The 24,927-nt window shown below is 35.8% G+C and overlaps 1 protein-coding gene across 1 annotated transcript in view; it reads left to right on the forward strand.

Moving 5' to 3' along the window:
* The window catches only part of SOX5 (SRY-box transcription factor 5), a 404,989-nt gene that overhangs the window by 175,866 nt on the left and 204,196 nt on the right, over window positions 1–24,927 (forward strand). Inside the window, exon 4 of the mRNA XM_082742456.1 lies at window positions 7,387–7,473. Within this exon, the coding sequence (XP_082598582.1) occupies window positions 7,387–7,473 (87 nt within the window). The remainder of the gene's footprint in view (window positions 1–7,386; window positions 7,474–24,927) is intronic.

The following is a 24,927-nucleotide window of genomic DNA, read 5'->3' on the forward strand; positions in this document are numbered from 1 at the left end:
TGCTGTCATGGGGGTTGGGGTGAGTTAGCCATGATAGAGGACAGGGCTACAGTGCTAATAAATAAAAATAATAACTGTTACCGCTGGTTGAGTGACCCTGGGAAAAGAGCACTACAAAGCTATTTGTCCTTCCCTTTCACTTGTCAACAGCACTGGCTTAAAAGCTTTAGCCATTTTTGAGGATGTAATAGGACCTATGGAAAGTTAGAAAGACAACCTGTCCAAAAAAAAAAAAAAAAAAAAAAAAAAAAAAAAAAATCAGGCAAAGATTAGTTGAGTATTTTTGTGTATCTGTGCTGTTTTGGGACAGTTCATACATGAACCTCACAGAAGTAACAATATCCCTTTTCCCTCATGATACTATGCCTTATTCTGTATCATCTTTATTGGCTGAACCAATTAAAAAATTCATAGGGATGGTAGATAATCAGTGAAACTAAGGGTTATGGGTCATTACCATAAAAACGTAGAGACAGAACTATCATCCTTTCTGAGGTTTTTGAATTCTGGGTTGTTTTAGTGATGTGCAAAATTAAGCATATGTATATATATTTCATTTGCTTTTTGGAGCAGTTCTTTCGGGTGGTCATATATTAAGTTGCAGTTGTAATGCTAGTAACATTTTTAAGTGTTACTGTGTGCCCAGTGGTGTTTTAAGAGCTCTACATAAATTATCTCATTTAGTTATTTTGACAATCCTATGTGGTAAGTGCAGTTATTCCCATTTACAGATGAGTCATTTGAAGCATAGCGAGGTTAAACTACTTGCCAAAGGTTACAAAACTAGTGAGTGATGGAGTCATGTTGTTTGATATTGAGGTTTTTTTTTTTTTTTGAGGCTTTTTTAATGTTCAGCATCACAACATTAGTGAGATTTTGTGCATGAGGAATACCTCTTTGCAGCTCTTTTTTAAAATGCTGGCCTCTAGGAGCGCCTGGGTGGCTCGGTGGGTTGGGCCGCTGCCTTCGGCTCGGGTCGTGATCTCAGGGTCCTGGGATTGAGTCCCACATCGGGCTCTCTGCTCAGCCGGGAGCCTGCTTCCCTCTCTCACTCTCTCTCAGCCTACTTGTGATCTCTGTCAAATAAATAAATAAAATCTTAAAAAAAAATAAAAAATAAAATGCTGCCTCTAAATTAGTTAATGTTATTTTTTGCTGGGATCTAAATTTTGAAACTTAGATAAAACATAGTGTTGTGTCAAAGTATACTTAATTTTCTGAGTGATAGAGTAAATAAAATCATATAGTCTCCTAAGTCTCTCTTTTAATGATTTTTTTTAATGTAGAGAATATAGAGCCATCTTGTGAGGAATATACCCAAAGTTATTGAGATGTAGCAATTCTATCATATTGATTATGACATGTTTAATCGTGGTGAAAAAATATTCCTTTAAAATATGGTATAAGATTCAATATAACTGGACAGGTGTGTTAATAGTTTCAGCTTGTGCAGTGAGAAAATTTAAGTTTGTAACTGTTGATTTAAATATTGCAATATTCCAAAAATTGATTGCACATTAAACATTTTAAAACTTGAGTCAGCAGGCCAAATTTTTTTTTTCCCCTTTCTGTTAACAAGCTCTTATTAACTTTCAAGTGGAAACAAACAAGTATTTTGGCACCACTAAAAGTAAAGTATTTGTAGAGCTTAATTCACTTTAGGATAATTACATATAAAAATGAGGCTTATTGAAATTCTAATGCTTTGGAATTTCAGATGTGTTCCTCATGTGTGTTGTGGTATGTATTATTTTTTAATGTTTCCTAGAAGAAGCTGACATTTTCTGTGGCAGACTAGCTGTAGTGCTTGGCAAATGGGAATGTTACAAAGCCCAGTGGTCTTCGGTGGGTGAACAAATAACTTTTCAGATATATAAAAGTTTTATATTACTAACATTACATTGTTTAGTATTTGCCCCAAAATGTTGCCTAGGCCTGTGCATATCATCAACATGAATTAAACTGTTACAGATATATGATTTCTAGATGTAGCCCAATCTTCCCCCTCAAAAACAATCTTCCTATCGGTAATTGAATAATTAAATGACAACGCATTGAGTTGTAATTGCTTTTTGAAGAAAAATGTATTTGGCCAAGTGTTCTAACTTGGGTTTATTTTTCAGCTTTATGTTGGTCATCAAGTGAAAGCTTGCAAAGGGAGAATACTGAGTTAACAACACCCAATTCAAACAGAGATCGGTTGCCCAGATCTACTCTCATGTAATAATTGTTTAAAACTAGATGAGGCGAATAAAACTGGACTAACATTTCATTTTTTAAAAGTTTGACTGTTAAAAGAACTTGTTACTGTGTGTGGCATATTGAAAAGAACACTGAGCTAGGAATTAGGCTTCAGGTCCTACCTTCATCATTAATTAGATTTATGATCTTGGGCATATTTTAACCTTAGTTTACAATTTCAGTCCATAAAATGAAGAATTTGTTCTAGACTATAACCCAAATTGTACTGAGCAAAACAGTCATCTCCCAACACTGATTTCCTTGGTCAGATATTTAAATAACACTGTATAATCCATAATTCACTTAATGATTGATGGTCTCTTAGCCCATAAACAGTTCTAAATCTTGTAGAAGTGAAATGTAAATTTGTGGAATGTAATTAGACTAACATGACAATGGAATGCTTATTTTGTTTGTTTTGGTTTTAAGTAACCAAACAATTTGTGTTCCATTTATGTCCAGTGTCTTTTATTTAGTAAATTACTTTGATGAAATGCTTATCTAAATGATATCTAAAGATCCCTACAAGAATAAAATTCTGATTCTATGATGTGAATAATTGACATATGCTTTTACTTCTTGACTTTGAAGAGGTATTGCTGTAGTTTGAAGTTTAGACATACTGTTGTTCCTCCCAAAACACAACTCCCATCCCTAAACGTACACCCTATCACGTGTCAGGAATAACACAGTTTAGGTTAAACTACAAAATTCAAGTTTAAACAGTGGTAGATTTGGTAAGAACTAACTCCGGGGACTTTGTTTAAAAAGTCAAATTATTACACATACATATTTTTTCCTTGTTCGATTTTTCAATGAGCTCTGCCACTGCAGCTCAAGGGAGATTAAGGGAGAAAACCTACATAACACAAAGCAAAACCCTGAGCTTGTGTGTAAAGCTACCGCACTGGAGCGAATGTGGTTTAATTCTTGGCACTGGCAGCTTGTTGGAGAATTACAATATGTTGGCATGAGTCTCTAGATCTCATTGTTCCAGATGAGGGAGTCAGTCTTAAGAGTGTTTGGCACTGAGGGGAAAAGGAGCGAGAGTTATAGGGAATGAACAGGCCCTAAAGAGGCAGGATGCTGTTGTAACAATGGCTGGCACAGTTGGGGGGGCCATTCACTGGTGGGGATTGCCATAGGTATTGATGTGAAGAAACATATGTGAGCAAAAGAGGCAAGGGTGAGGAAGGAAAATCACGCAAACATATCAAAAGGGTCCTGATAGCATAAAGAGACAAAAGTAATCCAATTAGAGTCATCTTAATATTAATGGATTGACTGATTAGGATATCTGTCATCACCCTCTAATTTATCTTATAGCTTATTTCTTACCATTTAAAAAAATTTTTTTAAATATGTACACATATATCTTTCCCTTAAAGGAAGAGATCCCTGAATTAAAAAGCCCTTGCTTTGTATTCCCTCTGTTCTATTCTCTAGCTAGGTGATGCTGGGAAGAGCATCTTTCTGCGCCTTAGTTTTCTCATCTGCAAAATGGGTGTAATAACAATGCATACCATTGACAATCCTGTTGTATCTGACAGCATTATATAAACTGAAATACTATGCAACTAATAAGAGGTACTATTATGTCTCACTCTTATTTTAATATAGGGAGCACTAGTTTTCATTTTGACGGTAGTTGCAATACTTCAATGTTGGTCTCAGGAAAATCTTCAAAGGTGCTTAATAAAACTGTGGCACATCTTAATGTGAAAATGATGGATAATCCAGAATTTGAACTTCTGGAAAGTAAGTATGTCCACAAACGTACTATACCTACTCACAGTATAAAATACAATTCTACATGTATTAAAAAAAAAAATCTCCTTTTAGAAAATGGAATATTTAACAGATAACTACTATCTTTTTTAGTCCATAAACACTGAAGCAACACTTACATAATTGTGTCAAATTTCACTCTTATCACATTCACACATTTAATGAACAGGTGTATTATAAATATTGGGATTTTGCCATTTGGTCTTTTACAGTTCTTGTCATTTATATTCTCTAGTCATTTATATTTTCAGAGAAATTCAGTCATTGGTACTGTGCATCCCCTGTGTTCATTATGACGTTTGTGACCTCATCGTTAACCGTCTTCATTAGCATCCTTGGTGAAATCATTTCTTAACCACCTCTTCATGAAAGACCAATGGAGACAGTAGCCTTTGGAGGAATACTGCATGTGGATTCCCTTCAAGCTCTTTATTTTATAGTAGTTCAGATAAAGAGGTGAAGTGGGTTAAATGATATGCTTTTGGTCCCCCTGACTTTGGGATCCACTAGGTTGAACTTAGCTCCCTATGGGCAACTTCTCAAAATAATCTTCTGAATTAGATATTTCCCTAAGCTTTGGTTTCTTAAGTGGTAAACAAATGCACCAATACCTAATCCAGAAGATTATTATGAGAAGTTTGAGATACCACATGTAAAGGACCTGGTACACTGCTTAGCACTTAGCCCTCAAAATAGTAGCTATCATTATCATTTCATTGTTGACAAGAGAGTTTGGAATTTGTAGGCAAAACAAAACAAAACAAAACAAAAAACAAAATCTTACTTCAAAAAATCAGCTCTGCTCATTACATTTTGTAAGACCTCAGACAAGTCCCTTTTTTTTTTCTGCTTTTGTTCTTAACTTGTGTGGTGGATATAGTAACACAATCTGAATCTTCAGGTATCGGTTATGTTAAATGAGAGACTACCGACAGGAAAAAGCATCTAACACAGTTCCTGGCACGTAGGCTGCTCAATAAATGTTTCTTGAATCTGCATTTAAAACATATACCTCATCCAAGTTGCAAATATTAGTGTCTTTCTTCATCCACAGACATGACATCCCTGGGTTACATCTTCCAAATTATTTGATTTTTCTGTAGTACAAGTCAGGTACTTGAAAAAGAAGAAAAAAAGTGGCTCTGTATTGGATGGAGCCTTCTATCTTTATGTAAGTTAATAAAGAGGCCAGGAATGTTCTGCAGGTTTCGGAATTCTGGCGGCTGTTACTTTAACTCTGCAACTTAGACAGAAGACTTCTGTTTCTTTATGAGCACACTACAGTGAATATTTTGTCTAGCTGCAGGGGAAAAGCTTTGTCATGGACTTTGCAGACAATAGCCTTAAAAGTAAAATGGTCTGCTTTTGGTGCCGGGAGGTTCAGGGGCCCATTGTTAGTGCACAATGGATTTCTATTGCTGCATTCCTGCTTTGCAAAGGTTTGTTAGCTTTTAATGACTGACAGTACTCTATTGCAAATACCGTATTGGCTGTGCCCTGTTTACATGCTACTCAAGAATTTTTGTGGAGTGCTGGAAAAAAGAAACAGTGGTGTTTGTTTGACCTACTCTGATAAGGTTTAAAAAATGATTTTGCTCATGAAGCGTTTACTGGGAATGTAGAAACATTGGAAATCCGTGTAGAAGTGTTTTAAAGTTACTTTTAAGGCCTCAATGAACAGAAATATTGATTACAGTAAGAGATTTAAGCCGTTTTATTTCTCAGAGTTGTCATTACCATTTTTAAAACCACTATGGTATAGAAAGAGAGATTTTAAGAAAAAGTAACTTCTTAAGATCTGTCTTCCTTAAAATGTAAGAAATGGAGATACCTCGTAACAAAGGGGAAAAAAAAAACCATCTTACACATTCTGTAGTAAATTGCATAGTAAATGTGTACACAGTAATTGTGGTAGGGGTGTGTGTTTGTGTGTGTGTGTGTATGCACCATATGTATAGACTGCAGACTATGTGAAGCACTAACCACTCAGAGCCCTTCTCCATTTTATTTTCCAGAAGTTTTTGACATCTGGAAAAAAAAATCCATATTGTCATGGTTTTTCCAAGGAAATTTCACCTCCACTTTGTTGAAAACTCCACATGGGCTTTGTGACTCTGACAGCCAATGGCTGTGAGATGGAGGACTGAGAAGTAGATAGCATTAGCCAAAGATGATGATGATGCCTTAAAATGCATTTCACTGTGGGGAAAATGAACCAGTTTCTAATAATCTTATGGTCTCTAGGCCAGACGGTCCCTTTGATAAGTTAACATGTACTCCCTTTATGCTCCTAGTAGGGGGTAAACAAATGTCGGAACAAACACAAATACACATAAACACCAATGTGGAGAATGGCAGGGTATGTCTTAGATCCAGATAATAAGTGTGGGTATTGTTATTTAGATGGAGCATACTGGGACACTTATCTTTTAGTACACTCCATTTTCTCACTGAATGCAGTGCTAATCGTGGGATTGAAAGCCATTGTAATTGTGTACCCATCTAAACGCTGACAAGAATATACAATTACATTGTTTGGAATTGAGTTTAATGTTTGGGAGTTTTATTAGCATTTATGTTTACTTATACATTAAAATTCAACACAAAAGAAGAGGTCAAAAACCATGTGATGTATAGAAACAAATATCAGACTAAAGCATAACCTTGTTCTTTAAAATATATGTGCCTTGTCTAAGTACTGGGCATTTTAAAAGAATGTGAGACAAATCTGAAATAAGCAAATAATAGGTTTCCATTAAAGGCATTACTCATTTTTCTAGATTTTGCAATCTTTGTAAAGCTTCTTTAATACCAACTTATTCTTTTTTTTTTTTTTTTTTAGTGTTCACGGTACTGGCAAATCTTTCCACAGTGTGCTTACCACCATACGATGTTAAACACATATTATAAAGTGGATGTAATTGTAAACACACAGAGGGATATAATTACATGTAGCAGATTTAAGAGCTAATTCTTTGCCTTTTTTTTTTGCTCTGCATTTTATCAACATAATTATTTTTTGACTGCACACTAACACCCTGAAATTGACAAGCATCTATTATAGCAGGAATTTGTTCACCAAATTGAAAAACAATGAACTGCAGGTTTATATGTACCCATTGTCATAAAGAATTAGTACGGCTTTGTTCTGCAAGAGGAAAAAGCTAATGATTTTGAAACAGCAGGTGACAAAACACATTTTTTTTCCCCCCCTGTTATCAGTTTGTTGATGAAGTCATTATGAACTGGGGCCCGGATAGGGATGGCCTTATTTTTAGCAGATAGACTTTTAATGAGCTGCATTATAAAGATAGTCATGTTGATTTGCTTACATTTTTTTTTTTCCCCTTTACTTAGAAACCCCCAGTATTGAAAAGCTACTCTCAAAGGACTGGAAAGACAAACTTCTTGCAATGGGATCAGGGAACTTTGGTGAAATAAAAGGTAATGTATCTGAAATTATTTGGATGTGAAATGTACAAAAATGAAGATTATGTTTTGAAATATAACGGTGATACAGTGCTCCCTCCCCCCCGCATCCCTCTCTTGCTCCATGCATTCTCTGTCTTTGGTGTTTCTTTTTTCTAGCTTGAAAGTGGATCTATCAGGGTTCTTGTTTTCTCTTTGTTTGTGCCTTATTAGACAAATGGAATGTCAGTTTAATAGAATCATCCCCATTGTATCTTCAAAAGGCTTTGGTTTTCATCATTTAAAAAAAAATTTAAATAATTTACCTTGTTAAGTAAGAATGTATTTCTATCAGGGTTAAAACTGCCCATTATGAGATGATTTTATGCATTTTACATATTAGAAGTGTGAAAGTACACAATCTACCTTTAAAACTAGAAATGATGAATGGAGAAAGCTTCATAAAACATTGTTTTTTACTAACGAGAGCAACATTTTTGGTTTTGTTTTATTTGAATTTAACACTACATACAAGTAAGAGGAAAAGTCTATGTGACTTTGTCATACTGAATATTCATATCTTAATAAACTTTTACTAATTACGGTGAGAGAGAGTTTAAGTTCTCATATAAAAAATAGAGATAAATGGTCATTTCAGTTCATTTTAGTGTGTTTTCTCAAAGCGTAGTAGGCAGTCTATAGTTTTCTATTTGTTGCCAATAGCATGCTTGATTCTGAGTTCTAAAGGATTGATTTTGAGAAAAAAATACTTATTCATCAATATTAAAATATTTAGTTATATATTACTCTATATTTTTTGGTAGAAGCTGAATATATTTAAAATATCACCAGATTTATATTAATATACATGTAGAAATATGTGTATAAATAACTTTTTTGCATATGTATGTATGGGCACGTGTTCTCCTGATGAAAAAGGCGATTGTCTTTCTTATTATGGCTCTACTATACTGGAGCTTCCTGCCGAAAGGCAGGACACTAGCATCCCAGCGTTTGGAAACTTCCAGAAAATGCTGGACTGAGCCTTTCACTTTTCATCCATTCTGTTTGAAGTTTACATATATTCAGGTTATTATGAAGTTTGCCTTGGTGGTGAGAGAATGAATGGTGCTAATGAACACATTCAGTAACCAAAATCTATAATGGAATCAAATTCAAACAGATAGTACTTTATATGCCTTAAAGAGCTTGAAGACCAAGTTTAAACAGAACAGAGAAATTTCTCTTCCGAGGCAGCAGATACTTTATATTATTATGTTGGATTTTTTAACCCATTTGCACCCGAGATACAGGATGTGTTCTCTCCAAGGGTCTTTATTCTCCTCTGACCTAGGTGATAACTGAGAGTAGAGCAGAGAAGACCGCCTGTTCCAGGCCTTGTGATCTCGTTCCATTGGAGGACAAACATTTTTCCCTCCCTCGTTTTCTTCACAAGTCAGACTTAAAAGCAGCCCCAGCAGTGATGATAAGCTTGGAGGAAAGCAGCTCCGCTCTCCTTTCAGGCTTGCCTGTGGGGTTAGTTCAGGAAGCTGCAGTACGGTCAAAAGAAGTCCCGTCTTTAATTTTGAGTTTTTTAAGCTTCACGTTCAGAGCACAAGTTTGGTTATTGTCCTCTGGTTCTGTTCAGAAGGCTGTTTTCTGATGCATTTAAAAAGCAACTGTGGATCTTTCTTCTGTTGGGGGCATGGTTATTAGGTGCTTGGATAGGTTTGGCAGAAAACTGGGAAAACAGCGCTGGCTTACTTTTCCTACTGACTGCCCGTGACAGTAGCAATTACTCTCCATTGTTCATAGGTGGCGAGAAAGTGGAAAGGATACAATAGTGTGTAGCCCTCTGGGGGTAAATGAATTTGACTTAATGGTTCTTGGGGGGTCAGACACTATGATTATGCCATGCCCAGGAATGTGGTTTTCATGCCACCTCAGAAGTTATGTGAGAACAATGGTTTAGCTGTTTTGCAGCCTTTTTTTTTTTTCCAAATATGAAGCGAATAAAGGTGTAAGTCACCTGTATGTGCTCAACTGTTTTGAGTTGAGATAGGGAAAGATAAGTGTGATTTTTTTTTTTAAACCTGGAAATACGAACTTATTCAACTATTAGATGATGAATGATAATTGAGAATAATATATTTATTAGACTCTTTGCATATGTTAGGACATGTACAGCCTTCACAGTATTTACCAGGTCTTGTCAATTGAAACTTTTCTCCTCTGGTCAGTTTTACCCTGGTCAGTTTTGATTTAACTTTTAATTAGTTCCAGAAAATGTGTGAGTGAATGACTGTGTGTGTGTGTGTGTGTGTGCGCGCGCGCGCGTGCATGTGCACGAGTATAAGCATGTCCATTCTTGAATATCTAAACCTGTAGACAAGTGAGGGCAGAGCACCTTCCCAAGCACTAGCTTCAAGTTGTTGCATGTGAGTAACTTTCAGGGCATTTGGACAACAGTTAATACTATAGTTTGGCAAAGTTCAAAGAAGGGTTTCTTGCTATTACTGTTTAAAAAGTTAAAATGATAAACTTTTAAAAATAAGGGAGATAAATAGCATTTGGTTTGGATATTTTAGCTCTCCATAAATAGTTGTCATAGCCACTTAAAGTTAATCTCATTTTTCAAGAAACAATGTGGGTTAGTAAAGGTCATCCACTTCTGAGAGCATAAATTTATTTTTCATGTTAGATTATTTCACCTGTTAGAATTTATGCCATTTTATGGTCAGGTACTTTGGAAATGTGAAGTAATTAGGTTTTAAAGTTACATTTGAGACAACCCTCTAAAGAACATCCAAAAAAGACACCAGATCCAGTTTTGCAAAATGAAACCGTTTGGCTAAAAAGTTTGGTCAGCCATCAATACATGTGTATCCACTGATGAGCTGCCTGAAGAAATTATTTCTTTCTTCTTCACCAGTCAGCTATCTTGTGCGACTGGTCCGCTTACAGAATGTTTTGTTGTTACCTATAGCAGAAGCACTGAGTAAGGGTTGTGTGAGAGGTGAAGAAATGCGTCTTAGAGCCTCATAGCTCCTGAGAAGGGGACAAAACCATGCCTGCCCCGTTGGCAACCGGGACTGTCACATGTTGTTTTAGTTCGCATGAAGTTCCATTACACTGAAGGTCATTGCCTTGGCATCTCACCTGAGCACAGTATTTGAGGACCCATGGCAGCTTTGACTCATCTAAACAGATCATTTGCCTTTCAATAAAGTCCTTGCAGAGTTCATATTTTATGGACTTAAAATTTTTTTTTTTTTGTAGAATTTTGACCCAAAAATCTGCATGCAGAATTCTCTCAAATAATTCTATCTTGGTGAAGTTAGAAAAGCTTTCCTCCCTAGGTCCCTCAGGTGAGGCCAGATCAGTTTCCCCACCTGCCTTATGGAAAGAATTCTTCAGAGCCTGGTTTCTTTCCCACTGGTATCCCCGGAAGCCCCTTTCTCACCATGCTCAGAAGGCATCGATTTAGGCCAGGAAAGCGTTATATCCGGTATTCAGAAAAATGCCAGTTGCAGTTGGTATAATAAAAAATTGGCTTTTTTTTTAAAGCTATCATTTTGTTCTTTCTAGAAGATGGAACATAAAGGCAAACACCCGACCGCTCTAGAATGCCAGTAACAGATTCGAGGAGATAACCTATTCGGTGACACTTTGGCCTCTTAGAACTCAGGATAAATACATGCTTTTAGATTCAACATGTGGGTTAAAGTAGATCCTCTGGTAGGTGACATAACATTTTGAGATAAAAGAGATATATGGATTCAGTATGTGGCTTGAAAGAGATAATCCTGTTTAAATAACATTAGAGAATTTGTAAACAAGCAGGCTTGGAATAAGAATCAGGTCCCAGGTAATAAATCTAGTGAGGGATCCTTAGAATTTTTAAATTTGAAACATGGAAACTAAACTCCCAGGTTAGGTATGTAAGGGTTTGTAACACTTTGAAAGCTGTTTTAAATCCTTTCTTTTAAGATCAAGAAAACTATTTAAGAATCACAGGTTTTGCTAATAATAACTTTGTAACTTATTTCATTTGCACCTTAACCTAAAAAATATGTCTGCACATTTTTGTAAAGGGGTTGGAAATGTTGATTACTTTTTGAGGGAACTGTTGCATCTGAAATTTGTTCATTATAAGAGTCAGCCATGAGGAAGGTTCATAACATACAGTCATTTACTTCTAAATAAAGTGAATGCTTAATGTTTTTAATCTACTAAGCTTGTTTTATAGTTCCTCTGTGGTTGCTTATGAGTAATGTGTTCACTTAAAAAAAAATAAAATAAAATACTTCTTGAGAACCGGAGAAAGACTGCCAGTCCACAGCATATAAGGTTTTAAAGTAAGTTTGGCAAGGTCTGTAAAAGCAAAATAGTGGCTTTCTCTTTTCTGCCCATCAGCGACTTGCTCTGTCCCAGAATGCCAGAGGCTTTATGCCAGTGTATAAACATAGTAAGTGATGGAAAGAGAATGGTCAGACACGGGATCTCATTGATTTTTGTATTGATGATCTAGTCCACGAATTAAGAAGTTTTACATACCTTTCAAAGAAGGTACTTAATGATGCATGTTTTATTTTTTATTTTTAAATTTTTAAAAGATTTGTTTATTTTATTGTAGAGAAAGAGAGAGCAAATAGGGAAAGGGGCAAAGAGAGAGGTTCTTCAAGCAGATTCCCCACTGAGCAGAGCCCAATGAAGGGCTCATTGCATGACTGGTGAGATCATGACCTGAGTCAAAACCAAGAGTCAGATGCTTAACAAACTGAGCCAGGCAGGAGCCCCAATAATGCATGTTTTAAACAGATGCTGTTACATATTAAATCTGATTCTGTATGTGAAAATGAAAATATGCCTTCCTCAACATTTTTTTCTCGGTTAAAAATACATTCATTCATTTAATAAGTATTCATTTGTGCAAGGGATGTGAAGATTCTAAAATTGAAATAATTTTAAAACCAGAATTTTTTTTTCTTGTAGATATGGACTCCAAAACTTATATTGTGCAAATTATTAGATGATGGAATTAACCTGAAACTCTCTCCTCTTTTAAACTCCATTGTTCTTCCTAGGGAAGCATGATGTAATAAAACAAAACTAAACAAAACAAAAAAAAGCAAAACTAGTGTCATGTTGCCGCAATTCTTCCAAGGACTTGTGGAAATCAGTTTAAGTCTTTTTTCGTTCATTGCCTCCTCTGCTCATTTAAAAAATAGTTACAGATTATTATTGATTACATGCCCGTTTACGTACAGGCACCTTGTGAGCATTTTCCTTACAAAATTACTGGGACAGAGACATTTTATTCCCAGTTTACATAGTAAGACATGTAGACAAGGGGAGAGAGAGAGAGGAGAGATTAATTATCCAAAACCACATACTTGAGTTGTGACAGAGTCAAGATGTGAACCTAATCCTGCCTGTCTTCAAAGCCTGTGCTCTTTGCATGGTGCTTGGCAGTCTCTCCTCAGTAAAGTTGGAATGGATGATCTCTAAAATCCTTTAAAACTTGAAAACATTTCCAGACCCAACACAGCTGGAGGCAGTGCCCTCTGAGATGCAGTCAGGATATGCTGTTCTGTGCTTAGATCTGTCCCTTAGCACACACACACACTGTTTTGTATTGTTTGCTTATATATATATTTACCTTTCCTTTGCATACTACTCATTTACCATTGGCCCAAAGTTTGGGACCCAGTTTTACTCGATGAAAGGATGACCAGAAAAATGCCTGGTTTTGAGAAGATTATTATTGACTACATTAAAGTCTGTAAATGTGGCAAAGTTAATGTGATTTAAACAACAACAAAAAAACCCAGGTGACACCTGAATTGCTTGGTCTGTTAAGCGTTTGTCTTCGACTCATTTCATGATCCCAGGATCCTGGGATCGAGTCCCACATCAGCCTCCCTGCTCGGCGGGGAGCCTCTCCCACTCCCCCTGCTTGTGTTTCCCCTATTGCTGTGTCTCTCTCTGTCAAATAAATAAATAAAATCTTAAAACAAAAAAAAACACAAAACAACAACGAAACACCCAACAACTGTTTTTTTGTTTTTTTTTACATTTTAAATACAATATCCAAGGAGGTGGATGGATTAATCTTGGGAAAGTTTGTAAAATTACAATTTCCATTAAAGGTAAATATTCATACGGTGCCTGGATGGCTCAGTGGGTTAAGCCACTGCCTTCGCTTCAGGTCATGATCTCAGGGTCCTGGGATCGAGTCCTGCATCAGGCTCTCTGCTCGGCGGGGAGCCTGCTTCCCTCTCTCTCTCTGCCTGCTTCTCTGTCTACTTGTGTTCTCTCTCTGTAAAATAAATAAATAAAAATTTTTTAAAAAGGTAAATATTCATAATAAGAAATAGTATAGAGTAAAAAAAAAAAAAGGAACATGAACAACCCTTGCTTTCACTACGAAAGTGATAATGCACACATCTTGTTTATAATATCTCAGAAGCAAAGCATCAGCCATAGGATAACAATGGTAAAGATCTTAGCTACTTGTCAATGTTCCATTTCATTATTATGTCAGTTGCCTTATAACTAAAAGCTTCCTATAGTAGATATATTGAAATCCAGGCTTAAGGCCTCTTTTTAAGATCTTTGAAGCAAAAAACCAAAAACCAGTTTTTGTTTTTTTTTTTTTCAAAATAATTATAGAAATATGTAAGATAAGAATATGTGTAGTATTGGCAGCGTAAGGTAGAATATCAGTTACTTTATTCCATCATGTAATAAATAATGGTATTCCTTATATAATTTTAATTGACTCTAACCTCTCAGGGTATTATGTAACAGTAAAGGGTAGGTAGTTAAATTTTATCAAAGTTTGATTAAATTTGTTCTTAATGAAAAAGACCAATTCATAGATGTTTATAAGTTGGCTAACCCAACAAATACTCCTTTAATGAACTGGAATGATGCCACTAATACCTTTGATGAGGGAATCTGCCTTTTCTCTTGTTCAATAAGACTGATGGACACTAGGGAGGGTATATGTTGTAATGAGCCCTGGGTATTATGGAAGACTGATGAATCCCAGACCTGTACCGCTGAAACAAATAATACATTATATGTTAATTAAAAAAAAAAACAGGGGGCACCTGGGTGGCTCAGTAGGTTAAGCCGATGCCTTCAGCTCAGGTCATGATCTCAGGGTCCTGGGTTTGAGTCCCGCATCAGGCTCTCTGCTCGGCGGGGAGCCTGCTTCCTCCTCTTTCTCTCTGCCTGCCTCTCTGCCTACTTTTGATCTCTCTCTGTCAAATAAATAAATAAATAAATAAATAAAACTGAAAAAAGCTTTAGCTGTACATTTAGATTAAGTTAGTATTTATTCATTATATTTTTAGTTCATTTAACAAATAGTGCTGTCTTTCAATGTACTATGTTCTGAAGACAGAATGGTAGCGAGTAGAGTAGACAGGATTCTGCCCTTTTAAAGCTTATGGTATAGTAGAACCCCTTTCATTGGGCAGAATTTTTAAAGTCAGGACAACTAATGATTTTTAGATTCTTCAAGTGGAGCACCAGTTGAGAACAACAATATTTCCATTAAAATAAAGTCTAGAGGCACTTGGGTGGCTCAGTGGGTTAAAGCCTCTGCCTTCGGCTTGGGTCATGATCCCAGGGTTCTGGGATCAAGCCCTGCATCAGGCTCTCTGCTCAGCATGGAGCCTGCTTCCTCCTCTCTCTCTGCCCGCCACTCTGTCTACCTGTGATCTCTGTCTGTCAAATAAATAAATAAAATGTTTAAAAAATAAAATTAAATAAAGTCTAATCCAAATTATAATACTGACACCAATTGCTGAAGGGAAAAAACAAACAAACAAACAAACAAAACCCTGAAAAGATTGGCTGTTGCTTTGTAACACAGAATTAAATTTGTGGTCAATTTTTGAAGGAAGAAACATAATCCCCAGTTTGCTTTTAGTGTCTCAAAATTCTAGGCCTTTCCCCTTCTTCTTGAGTAAGTTTACTCTTACTTTTCCTTTATTTGGATAATAACGCCTAGCAATTTACTTTGATTTTGATCATTTAATTTCAAACCATGTATCTATTTCATTTGAGTGGAATAAAACAATATTGGGGAAATGTCAGCTTCCACAGATTTTTTTATTATTATTTTTAAATGTGTTCAAGACCATTTTCAATTTGAGTCATCCTGATGAGGGTTTTCCTTATGCATAGAATTGCACATTATCAGTCAATCAAGGGCTTTTCTCTGTTCTCTTGTTATTTATTTAACAAGTTGTGATGGAATGTTTGCTTTGTCCTAGGCATTACTCTGTAGATGCTGGGCATCCAGCATTGAACAAAACAAACTTGTATTCTGCTATCCTAAAGCATGTACTCTATGGAAGAGTCAATAACTAAATGACTATGTTGATAAAATACAGCATGTGGTGTTAACTACTGTGAACAGAATAAAAATTAAATGATGTGGCCAAAAGTGAGATTGTGGCTTCCTTAATTTCATTGTTCAAGAGAGACCGTCTGAGGAGTTGACATCTAAAGTACTATCTGGTTGGATCTGATAATTTACTATCTTTTCTGTTTAAACGTAAGGTCTCTGAAGCAGAGACATTTTTGTCTGGCCTGGACACTGTGGTATCACCAACACCTTGAATAGTGTGAGGGACGTAGAACAAACTCTTTGGGTATATGCAAAAGGAATGAAAGAGAAAAGTCCATCATTTGAGGGGGTTCTCTACCAGGGGAAATTTGGCATTGTCTGGAAACATTTTGGGTTATTATCACTAGGTGGGAACTGCTACTAGCATCTAGCCAGAGATGCTGCTCAGCACGGTCCCCAGAAAAGGAACTGTCTAATCCAAAATATCAACCATGCCAAGACTGAGAAATCTTGATCTAGGACAAGACTTTCCCATGGAAAACACTTGGAGTGCAAAGACTCTAATATGGGAACAACTTTTACAAAATGCTCTTGAACACATTTAAACTGGTACTGGAGGAACCAGGTGACTGAAGCACTTTTACAAAAGAGAAATGGAGGAGATGATACCAGAGAAGATGGGAGCTAGATCATTCAGGGTTTTGTTAAAGTAGCGAGTTTGGATTTTATTCTCTGTGCAGTGTAAGCTATGAAATGACTTTAAACAGGTGTGTGACATGATCTGATTTACTTTTCTAAATGGATCCCTCTGACTCTGAGAAACAAACTGAGGGTTTGTGAGGAGAGAGGGATTGGGGATTGGGTGAGCCTGGTGCTGGGTATTAAGGAGGGCACGTATTGCATGGAGCACTGGGTGTGATGCATAAACAATGAATGTTGGAACACTGAAAAGAAAAAAAGTAAAATAAAATAGAAAAAAAAAAGTAAATGGATCCCTCTGAACTTTTGCTTGGAGAATAGTTTCTAGTAGGAGAAGAAGTTGAAGCAGGTAGAATGGGTAGAAAACAATTGTAATAGTGAAAGCAAGAGATTATGATGGCCTGGATTAAGAGATTGTACTGGACCATTTACAATTGCACCCAAAACCATAAGATACCTAGGAATAAACCTAACCAAAGAGACACAGAATCTATACTCAGAAAACTATAAAGTACTCATGAAAGAAATTGAGGAAGACACAAAGAAATGAAAAAAGGTTCCATGCTCCTGGATTGGAAGAATAAATATTGTGAAAATGTCTATGCTACCTAAAGCAATCTACACATTTAATGCAATTCCTATCAAAGTACCATCTATCTTTTTCAAAGAAATGGAACAAATAATTCTAAAATTTATATGGAACCAGAAAAGACCTCGAATAGCCAAAGGGATATTGAAAAAGAAAGCCAACGTTGGTGGCATCAAAATTCCGGACTTCAAGCTCTATTACAAAGCTGTCATCATCAAGACAGCATGGTACTGGCACAAAAACAGACACATAGATCAATGGAACAGAATAGAGAGCCCAGAAATAGACCCTCAACTCTATGGTCAACTAATCTTCGACAAAGCAGGAAAGAATGTCCAATGGAAAAAAGACAGCCTCTTCAATAAATGGTGCTGGGAAAATTGGACAGCCACATGCAGAAAAATGAAATTGGACCATTTCCTTACACCACACACAAAAATAGACTCAAAATGGATGAAGGACCTCAATGTGCGAAAGGAATCCATCAAAATCCTTGAGGAGAACACAGGCAGCAACCTCTTCGACCTCAGCCGCAGCAACATCTTCCTAGGAACAATACCAAAGGCAAGGGAAGCAAGGGAAAAAATGAACTATTGGGATTTCATCAAGATCAAAAGCTTTTGCACAGCAAAGGAAACAGTTAACAAAATCAAAAGACAACTGACAGAATGGGAGAAGATATTTGCAAACGACATATCAGATAAAAGACTAGTGTCCAGAATCTATAAAGAACTTAGCAAACTCAACACCCAAAGAACAAATAATCCAATCAAGAAATGGGCTGAGGACATGAACAGACATTTCTGCAAAGAAGACATCCAGATGGCCAACAGACACATGAAAAAGTGCTCCATATCACTCGGCATCAGGGAAATACAAATCAAAACCACAATGCGATATCACCTCACACCAGTCAGAATGGCTAAAATCAACAAGTCAGGAAATGATAGATGCTGGCGAGGATGCGGAGAAAGGGGAACACTCCTACACTGTTGGTGGGAATGCAAGCTGGTGCAGCCACTCTGGAAAACAGCATGGAGGTTCCTCAAAATGTTGAAAATAGAACTGCCCTATGACCCAGCAATTGCACTATTGGGTATTTACCCTAAAGATACAAATGTAGTGATCCAAAGGGGCACATGCACCCGAATGTTTATAGCAGCAATGTCCACAATAGCCAAACTATGGAAAGAACCTAGATGTCCATCAACAGATGAATGGATCAAGAAGATGTGGTATATATACACAATGGAATACTATGCAGCCATCAAAAGAAATGAAATCTTGCCATTTGCGACAACATGGATGGAACTAGAGCATATCATGCTTAGCGAAATAAGTCAAGCAGAGAAAGACAACTATCATATGATCTCCCTGATATGAGGAATTGGCGATGCAACATGGGGGCTTAAGTGGGTAGGAGAAGAATAAATGAAACAAGATGAGATTGGGAGGGAGACAAACCATAAGTGACTCTTAATCTCACAAAACAAACTGAGGGTTGCTGGGGGGGAGGGGGTTTGGGAGAAGGGGGTGGGATTATGGACATTGGGGAGGGTATGTGCTTTGGTGAGTGCTGTGAAGTGTGTAAACCTGGTGATTCACAGACCTGTACCCCTGGGGATAAAAATATATGTTTATAAAAAATAAAAAATTAAAAAAAAAGAGATTGTACTGGAAATAAAGACTCATGGACTAATTTATATGTTTGAGAGTTGATAGGATTCCCAATGAATTAGATATGAAAAATGAGGAAGATGAAAGAATATAACAATATATGGATAGTGATATCTCTTACCAAGAGGGTATGACTAAAGCTGGTTCCCTTCCTTCATGTCTTGTGTCATGTTACACTAAGGAATGTTCTGACCTGTACTTCTGTGGAACATACAGGACTACAGCAACCACTCAAACAATTACCATGACTAGAGTTATCAGGCAGTAGGAAGAACTGAAACAGAAGACGTTTGCCTCTTACCTCAATAATCCCTAATTCCAAGGGAATCGAAGCAGGACTAGCATAGATTAAAACACTTAAGAGTGCAAACAAATGAAACATGGAAATAAATTACTATCAGTGGCACACACAAACATGAACTCATACCATTAGCTATCTGAATCTCTTGAACTCGACCATAGATACAAGCTTGTGCCCCCATAGTGCTTGATACTTGTATGATTCTCAAAAATCTAAATCTGAGTGAAGAAACAGTAGCTCCTCTTTTTGTTTGGGAGTCTGCTGGGTTTTCCAGTGATGTTGTTTACACGCACACACACAACACACACACACACACACACACACACACACACACTTAAAGTCATAGATTGTTTTGTGAGTCTTAACTAGTTTCTCTAGGATTCATAGACCACTTATTGTACCTTCCCCATGCATTGGGAAAGAATTATTATGAATAGCATGATGATTTAGAGATGAAGCTGTAGAGCTTATTCCATCTTAATTTAGTACTTTTGTAAAAGTGGGGAAATTTTCTTTTGCAAAGCTCAAGTTCCTTGGCTCATCTCTTAAGCCTAAACCAGAACTTTAGTGTAACTCGTGTAAGATAATACATCTCCCCATTTCTCTTAGCTATATGGCATTCCTAAACCTGAAAGTAGTTTAAAGGGAAGTGATTTAGTCATTAAATTTTAGATAATTTGCTATATGCCAAGTCTTCTAGTAGGTAATGAGGGAATAAGAGTTGGTAATTTACAATTGTTGCAGTCACAGCTATCTCTGCTAACTTTAGGAAACAAATGTGAAAATAAGATATATAATATAATGATTAAATAATATAATAAAGATATCCACTGTGTGAGTTCCAAAAGAAGGGAACAACTGTTATTAGTGAGAGTCAGTATATGAGTCTTAAAGAATAAGACACATGACCTGGAACATGAAGAATGAATGTTTAGAGAGGGGATGGCCAAGGTAAGACACTTATGAAGGATGGTGTCCTTTGTGGAGGATGGTAGAAAATTCATTATGACTAGAATTTAGGATGAACAAAGGAAGTGAGAGGTTGGATCATAATTAGATGGACCTTATTCATTCTTAAGAATGAATTGACATATTATCCAAAGGCAATGAGGAAAAAGTGGAGGTGTTTAAACAGTAGTTACATGAGAAGATTTGTTTTTCTAGGAAGATAATTTGGGGCCAGTTTGAGGATAGAGTGTAGGGACAAAAATTAGGGACGAAATTCTATTGAAGGCTCCAGAGGTGCCTTGGTGGCTCAGTCCATTGAGTGTCCAATTCCTGATCTCAGCTCAGGTCTTGATCTTAGGGTGTGAGTTCAGGCCCCAGGTTGCTACAACAATTTGTGAAAAGATGAGAAATGTCTTCTCCCTACATACTCTACAACAGCATTTGAGTGGCGCCTGGGTGTTTCAGTTGTTAAAACAGCATTTATGTTATGGTGTCCTTTTTGTAAAGGAAATCGTTGTGGCTTGAATTGTAACCCTCTAAAAATTCATATGTTCAAGTTCTAACATCTAGTACCTCAGAATATGACTGTACTTGGAAATAAGGTCTGTATAGAGGTAATTAAGTTAAAATGAGGCCATTAGGATGAATCCTAATTCAAAATGACTGCTGTCTTTATAAGAAGAGGAAATGACATGAAGACACAGGAAGAAGATGGCCATCTACAAGCCAAGGAGAAATGTTTGGAACAGCTCCTTCTCTCATAACCCTCAGGAACAACCTGCTGACAAATTAGTCTTGGACTTCTAGTCAATAAACACAAATTTCTATTGTTTAAGCCCCCAATCTGCAGCTCTGGTAGACAAGTACAGAAGTATTCTGCTAGATGCTTGAATCTACATTTACAAGAGTATGGTAATAATAAGAATTGCAGTTATTATTACTCTGAAGGAACAATATTCAGAGATCTTTCAACTGTATACCCTTTTGTTATCACTGGTTATTTACTCATGTGAACATAATAATATTGCAGAAATACATTTGACTAATTAAAATTAAAACTGCCACAAAGCTATTTTGAGAAAAAAAATCATCATGATTTGTTGATATAATGCTTACAGGAGGATGGGTAGTTGAGAAGAGAATTGAGGATGATGTTAATATTTCTAACCTAGAATGTTGGTTGAGTGATAATTCTTTAAAAAATGGGGAAAAGGCAGAGCCCCACCTTATACATGTTGAATTTTAAAACCGAGATCTACATTCAGAGATACTTGTTCTGCATCTATAAGTAAGTGACTAGGGCTGGAGGACAAACTCAGGGTTGGCATAAACCTTAATATTTCATTGACTCTGAGACAGTATTCATTGTAAGACTCAGAGAGTTTAAAATATACAAAGTGTGTATCTGAGACTCATTGAAATATAAATAAGTGAAGACAAAAGGATTTTGTTAATTTTTCATATACTGAATGTCAAAATGATATTTGCTTATACTCATCAACAAACAAATATATTTCTTTACACATTGGTATTACAGCAGTTATGTAAATGGATAATGTCACCTTAAACTTCCAAGTTATATTTCCACATATTATACATGAAATATATTTTTCTAAGTATGTAATAATAATGCAATTTAGAAAATTTTCTTTAAAAGTATGAAAATGTTAAAATGGCTTGTAATTCCATCACCTGGAAATAACCATTATTAATACATAGATGAATTTTTCTAGTCTTTTTGTCTATAAATATAGATACGTGCATACATTGAGATATTTATACAAATATTTTCTTTCTTTTCTTTAATTGAGTTATAACTAACAATATTGTATTCGTTTCAGGGGTACAATATAATGATTCAATATTTGTGTATATTGTGAAATAATCACAATAAGTCTGATTAAGATCCATCACCATACATAGTTCCAAATTTTTTTTTCTTGTGATGAAACTTTTAAGACCTACTTTCTTAGCAACTTTCAAATATGCAGTACAGTATTATGACTATAGTCACCATGCTGTACATGACACCCCTGTGACTGATTTATTTTATAACTGAAGGTTTGTATGTTTTGACCCCTGTTACCCCTTCCATGCACTCCTTATTCCTACCTCTAGCAACTACCTAATCTGTTCCTGAATTTATTAGGTTGGATTTTTGTTTGTTTCCCCCTTTCTTTTTTCAGATACCACATATAACTGAGATCATATGGTGTTTGTCTTTGTCTGACTTATTTCACTTGGTATAGTGCCTGTAAGGTTTATTTATATTGTCACAAATGGCAAGATTTTATTCTTTTTTTATCACTGAATAATATTCCAGTGTGTGTGTGTGCGTGTGTGTGTGTGTGTGTGCGCACTGTATCTTCTTTATCCATTCACCCATCAATGGATATAGGCTGTTGCTGCTATATATGGGAGCGCATATATCTTTTCAAGTCAGTGTGTTCGTTTTTCTTTGAATAAATACCCAGAAGTGAAATTACTGGATCATATGATAGTTCTATTTTTTAAATTTTTTGAAAAACATTCATACTATTTTTTATAATTGCTGCACCAATTTACATCCCCACTAACAGTGCACAGAAGTCCCCTTTTCCCCACATTTTTGCCGATGCTTGTTATTTCTTTTTAGTTACTAGTGATTCTATCAGAAATGAGGTGAGATCTCATTGAGGTTTTAAATTGCCTTACCCTGATGATTAGTGATGCGGAGAGATCCCTTCATGTACCTGCTCACCTTCTGGATGTCTTTTTTTGGGAAAACATTTATATTCTCTGCCCTTTTCTTTAATTGGGTTGGATTTTATTTATTTGTTTTATTTTGTTTGCTATTGAGTTGTATGAGTTCTTTATGTTGGGTATCAACTTTTTATCAGATATATAATTTTCTCACATTCAGTAGGTTTCCTTTTCACAAATGTTTAATTCTACCCAGTTTTTTCACCTAGTTTTATATTATGAACGAGTTTCCATACCATTAAATATTCTTAAAAAGTAGGTTTTTCATGGGTGCAAAATACCCTATAATCTGGATGTTCCATAATTATTTGATTATTCCCATTTGACATCGAGATGATTTCTAATATTTCATTTAAAACATTTTTATTTTTTTTTATTTTTTAACAATAATCTTTTTTTAAAGATACTATATATTTATTTGACAGAGAGAGACACAGTGAGAGAGGGAATACAAGTTGAGGGAGCTGGAGAAGGAGAAGTAGGTTTCCCGCCAAGCAGGGAGCCGGATACAGGGCTCAATCCCATGACCCTGGGATCATGACCTGAGCCACCCAGGCACCCCTAAAACATTTTAAAATACTTATGTTCATTTCTTGTAGTTTTCTTCGTCTAGGTTTTTGTTTGTTTTTTAGAGAGGGAGGAAGAAGGGAAAGGGAGATGGGGAAAGGGAGAGAGAATCTTAAGGAGGCTCCACGCCCAGCACAGAGGCTGATGCCGGGCTCAATCCCAATTCCCTGAGATCATGAACTAAACCAAAATCAAGAGTTGGTTGCTTCACTAACTGAGCCACTCAGATGCCTCTGGGCTAGATTTTTTATAAGTGAAATTATCCCTTGAAGATAATGAGAATTATAAGGCCTGATGTGTATTACTTTTCTAAGTAGGTATTCCTACAAATGTGGTTTCTAATGATGTGTGGAGATATACATTGTACCATCATTTTAATATTTTCTTTAAAAAACTCCCCAGTATATATTTAGATTATTTATTTTTAGAATTCTAATTGCAACAATCATATTGTTGTTATTCTTAAAATAAGTATTCTTCTCAGTGGAATCCAAATATCTAAAGTGTAATGAATTATTAGTAGTAATTTATTGGGCACCTGCCCTGAATAATGCTAGGTATTCATAATAAAGAATAAAATGCATGATTCTTGACTTTTATTCACTCATAATTTCTTTTCTAGATATTTATTCTCTAGCCTATCTGAATTATATTAGAAACTTTATTTCCATCACCAAATGGGCCTGTGAAAATTATAAGCCACTAACTATAGCTACGACTTCCTAAAAAGCGCATGCTTTTTCAACATAAATTTTTGGAAAGAAATATAGTGGGATGGGGAAAGGTGACTCAGTTTATAACAGATCCTTCTATCTAATTACATATACAGGTGGCAAATGCATTATTAAAATAGTGCTTAGTGTCTTATATTAAAAGTGAAAATTGTAATTAAAAAGTATGTTCTCTCCTGCTGTGAGTACTTTACCATAGGGGTCTTGTCTATCTGGTGAATCTTAAAAGAACAATTAAAAGTGATATTGTTCCTGTTTCAGTGAACAGTTCACATTTTGGTGTATCAAATAAGTATTTTAACCTGACAAAGAAGATTCATTGCATGTTTTAAATACCCTGAGCATGTGTTTTGTTTTTTTTTTTAATTGTAAATGACTGCTGTGACTTCTTTTCCAAGTGTTGAATTTAACTATAATCTTTGGTGGCTATAATGTGATCTCTTAGTTTTTCAACCATATTTCATTATTTCATGATAGCCTGAATTTATACCCTCAATCTTGAATATTTTCCCTGCTATTTATATCCTATTTTTGAAGAAAGCCTCTGAGTGGCATATGAGAAAATGTCTAAAATTTGATTGGCTAGATTTTCTCTCCTTTTTAATATAAGAATTCCTTGGTTCTAATTCTTCAAGATTCTTTTTTGAGAAAAGGAGAATCATATTACTGATAATAATAACTTGATCTCTTAGTAGTTATGGTTATTAAATACTCATATTTTTGTCTTGCCTCTTTAATTTGATTTAAAAAACTACTTAGGGCAAGAAGCTGTGCTCTAGGCTTCTTTTTATTTTCGTCAGACCCCAGCATAGAACACTAAAATAGTAGATGCTAACCCAACCATTTTTTGATTTACTTATGAAAATTA

Source organism: Mustela nivalis (assembly GCF_964662115.1).
Source record: "Mustela nivalis genome assembly, chromosome: 7".
In the NCBI taxonomy this organism is placed as follows: Eukaryota; Metazoa; Chordata; class Mammalia; order Carnivora; family Mustelidae; genus Mustela; species Mustela nivalis.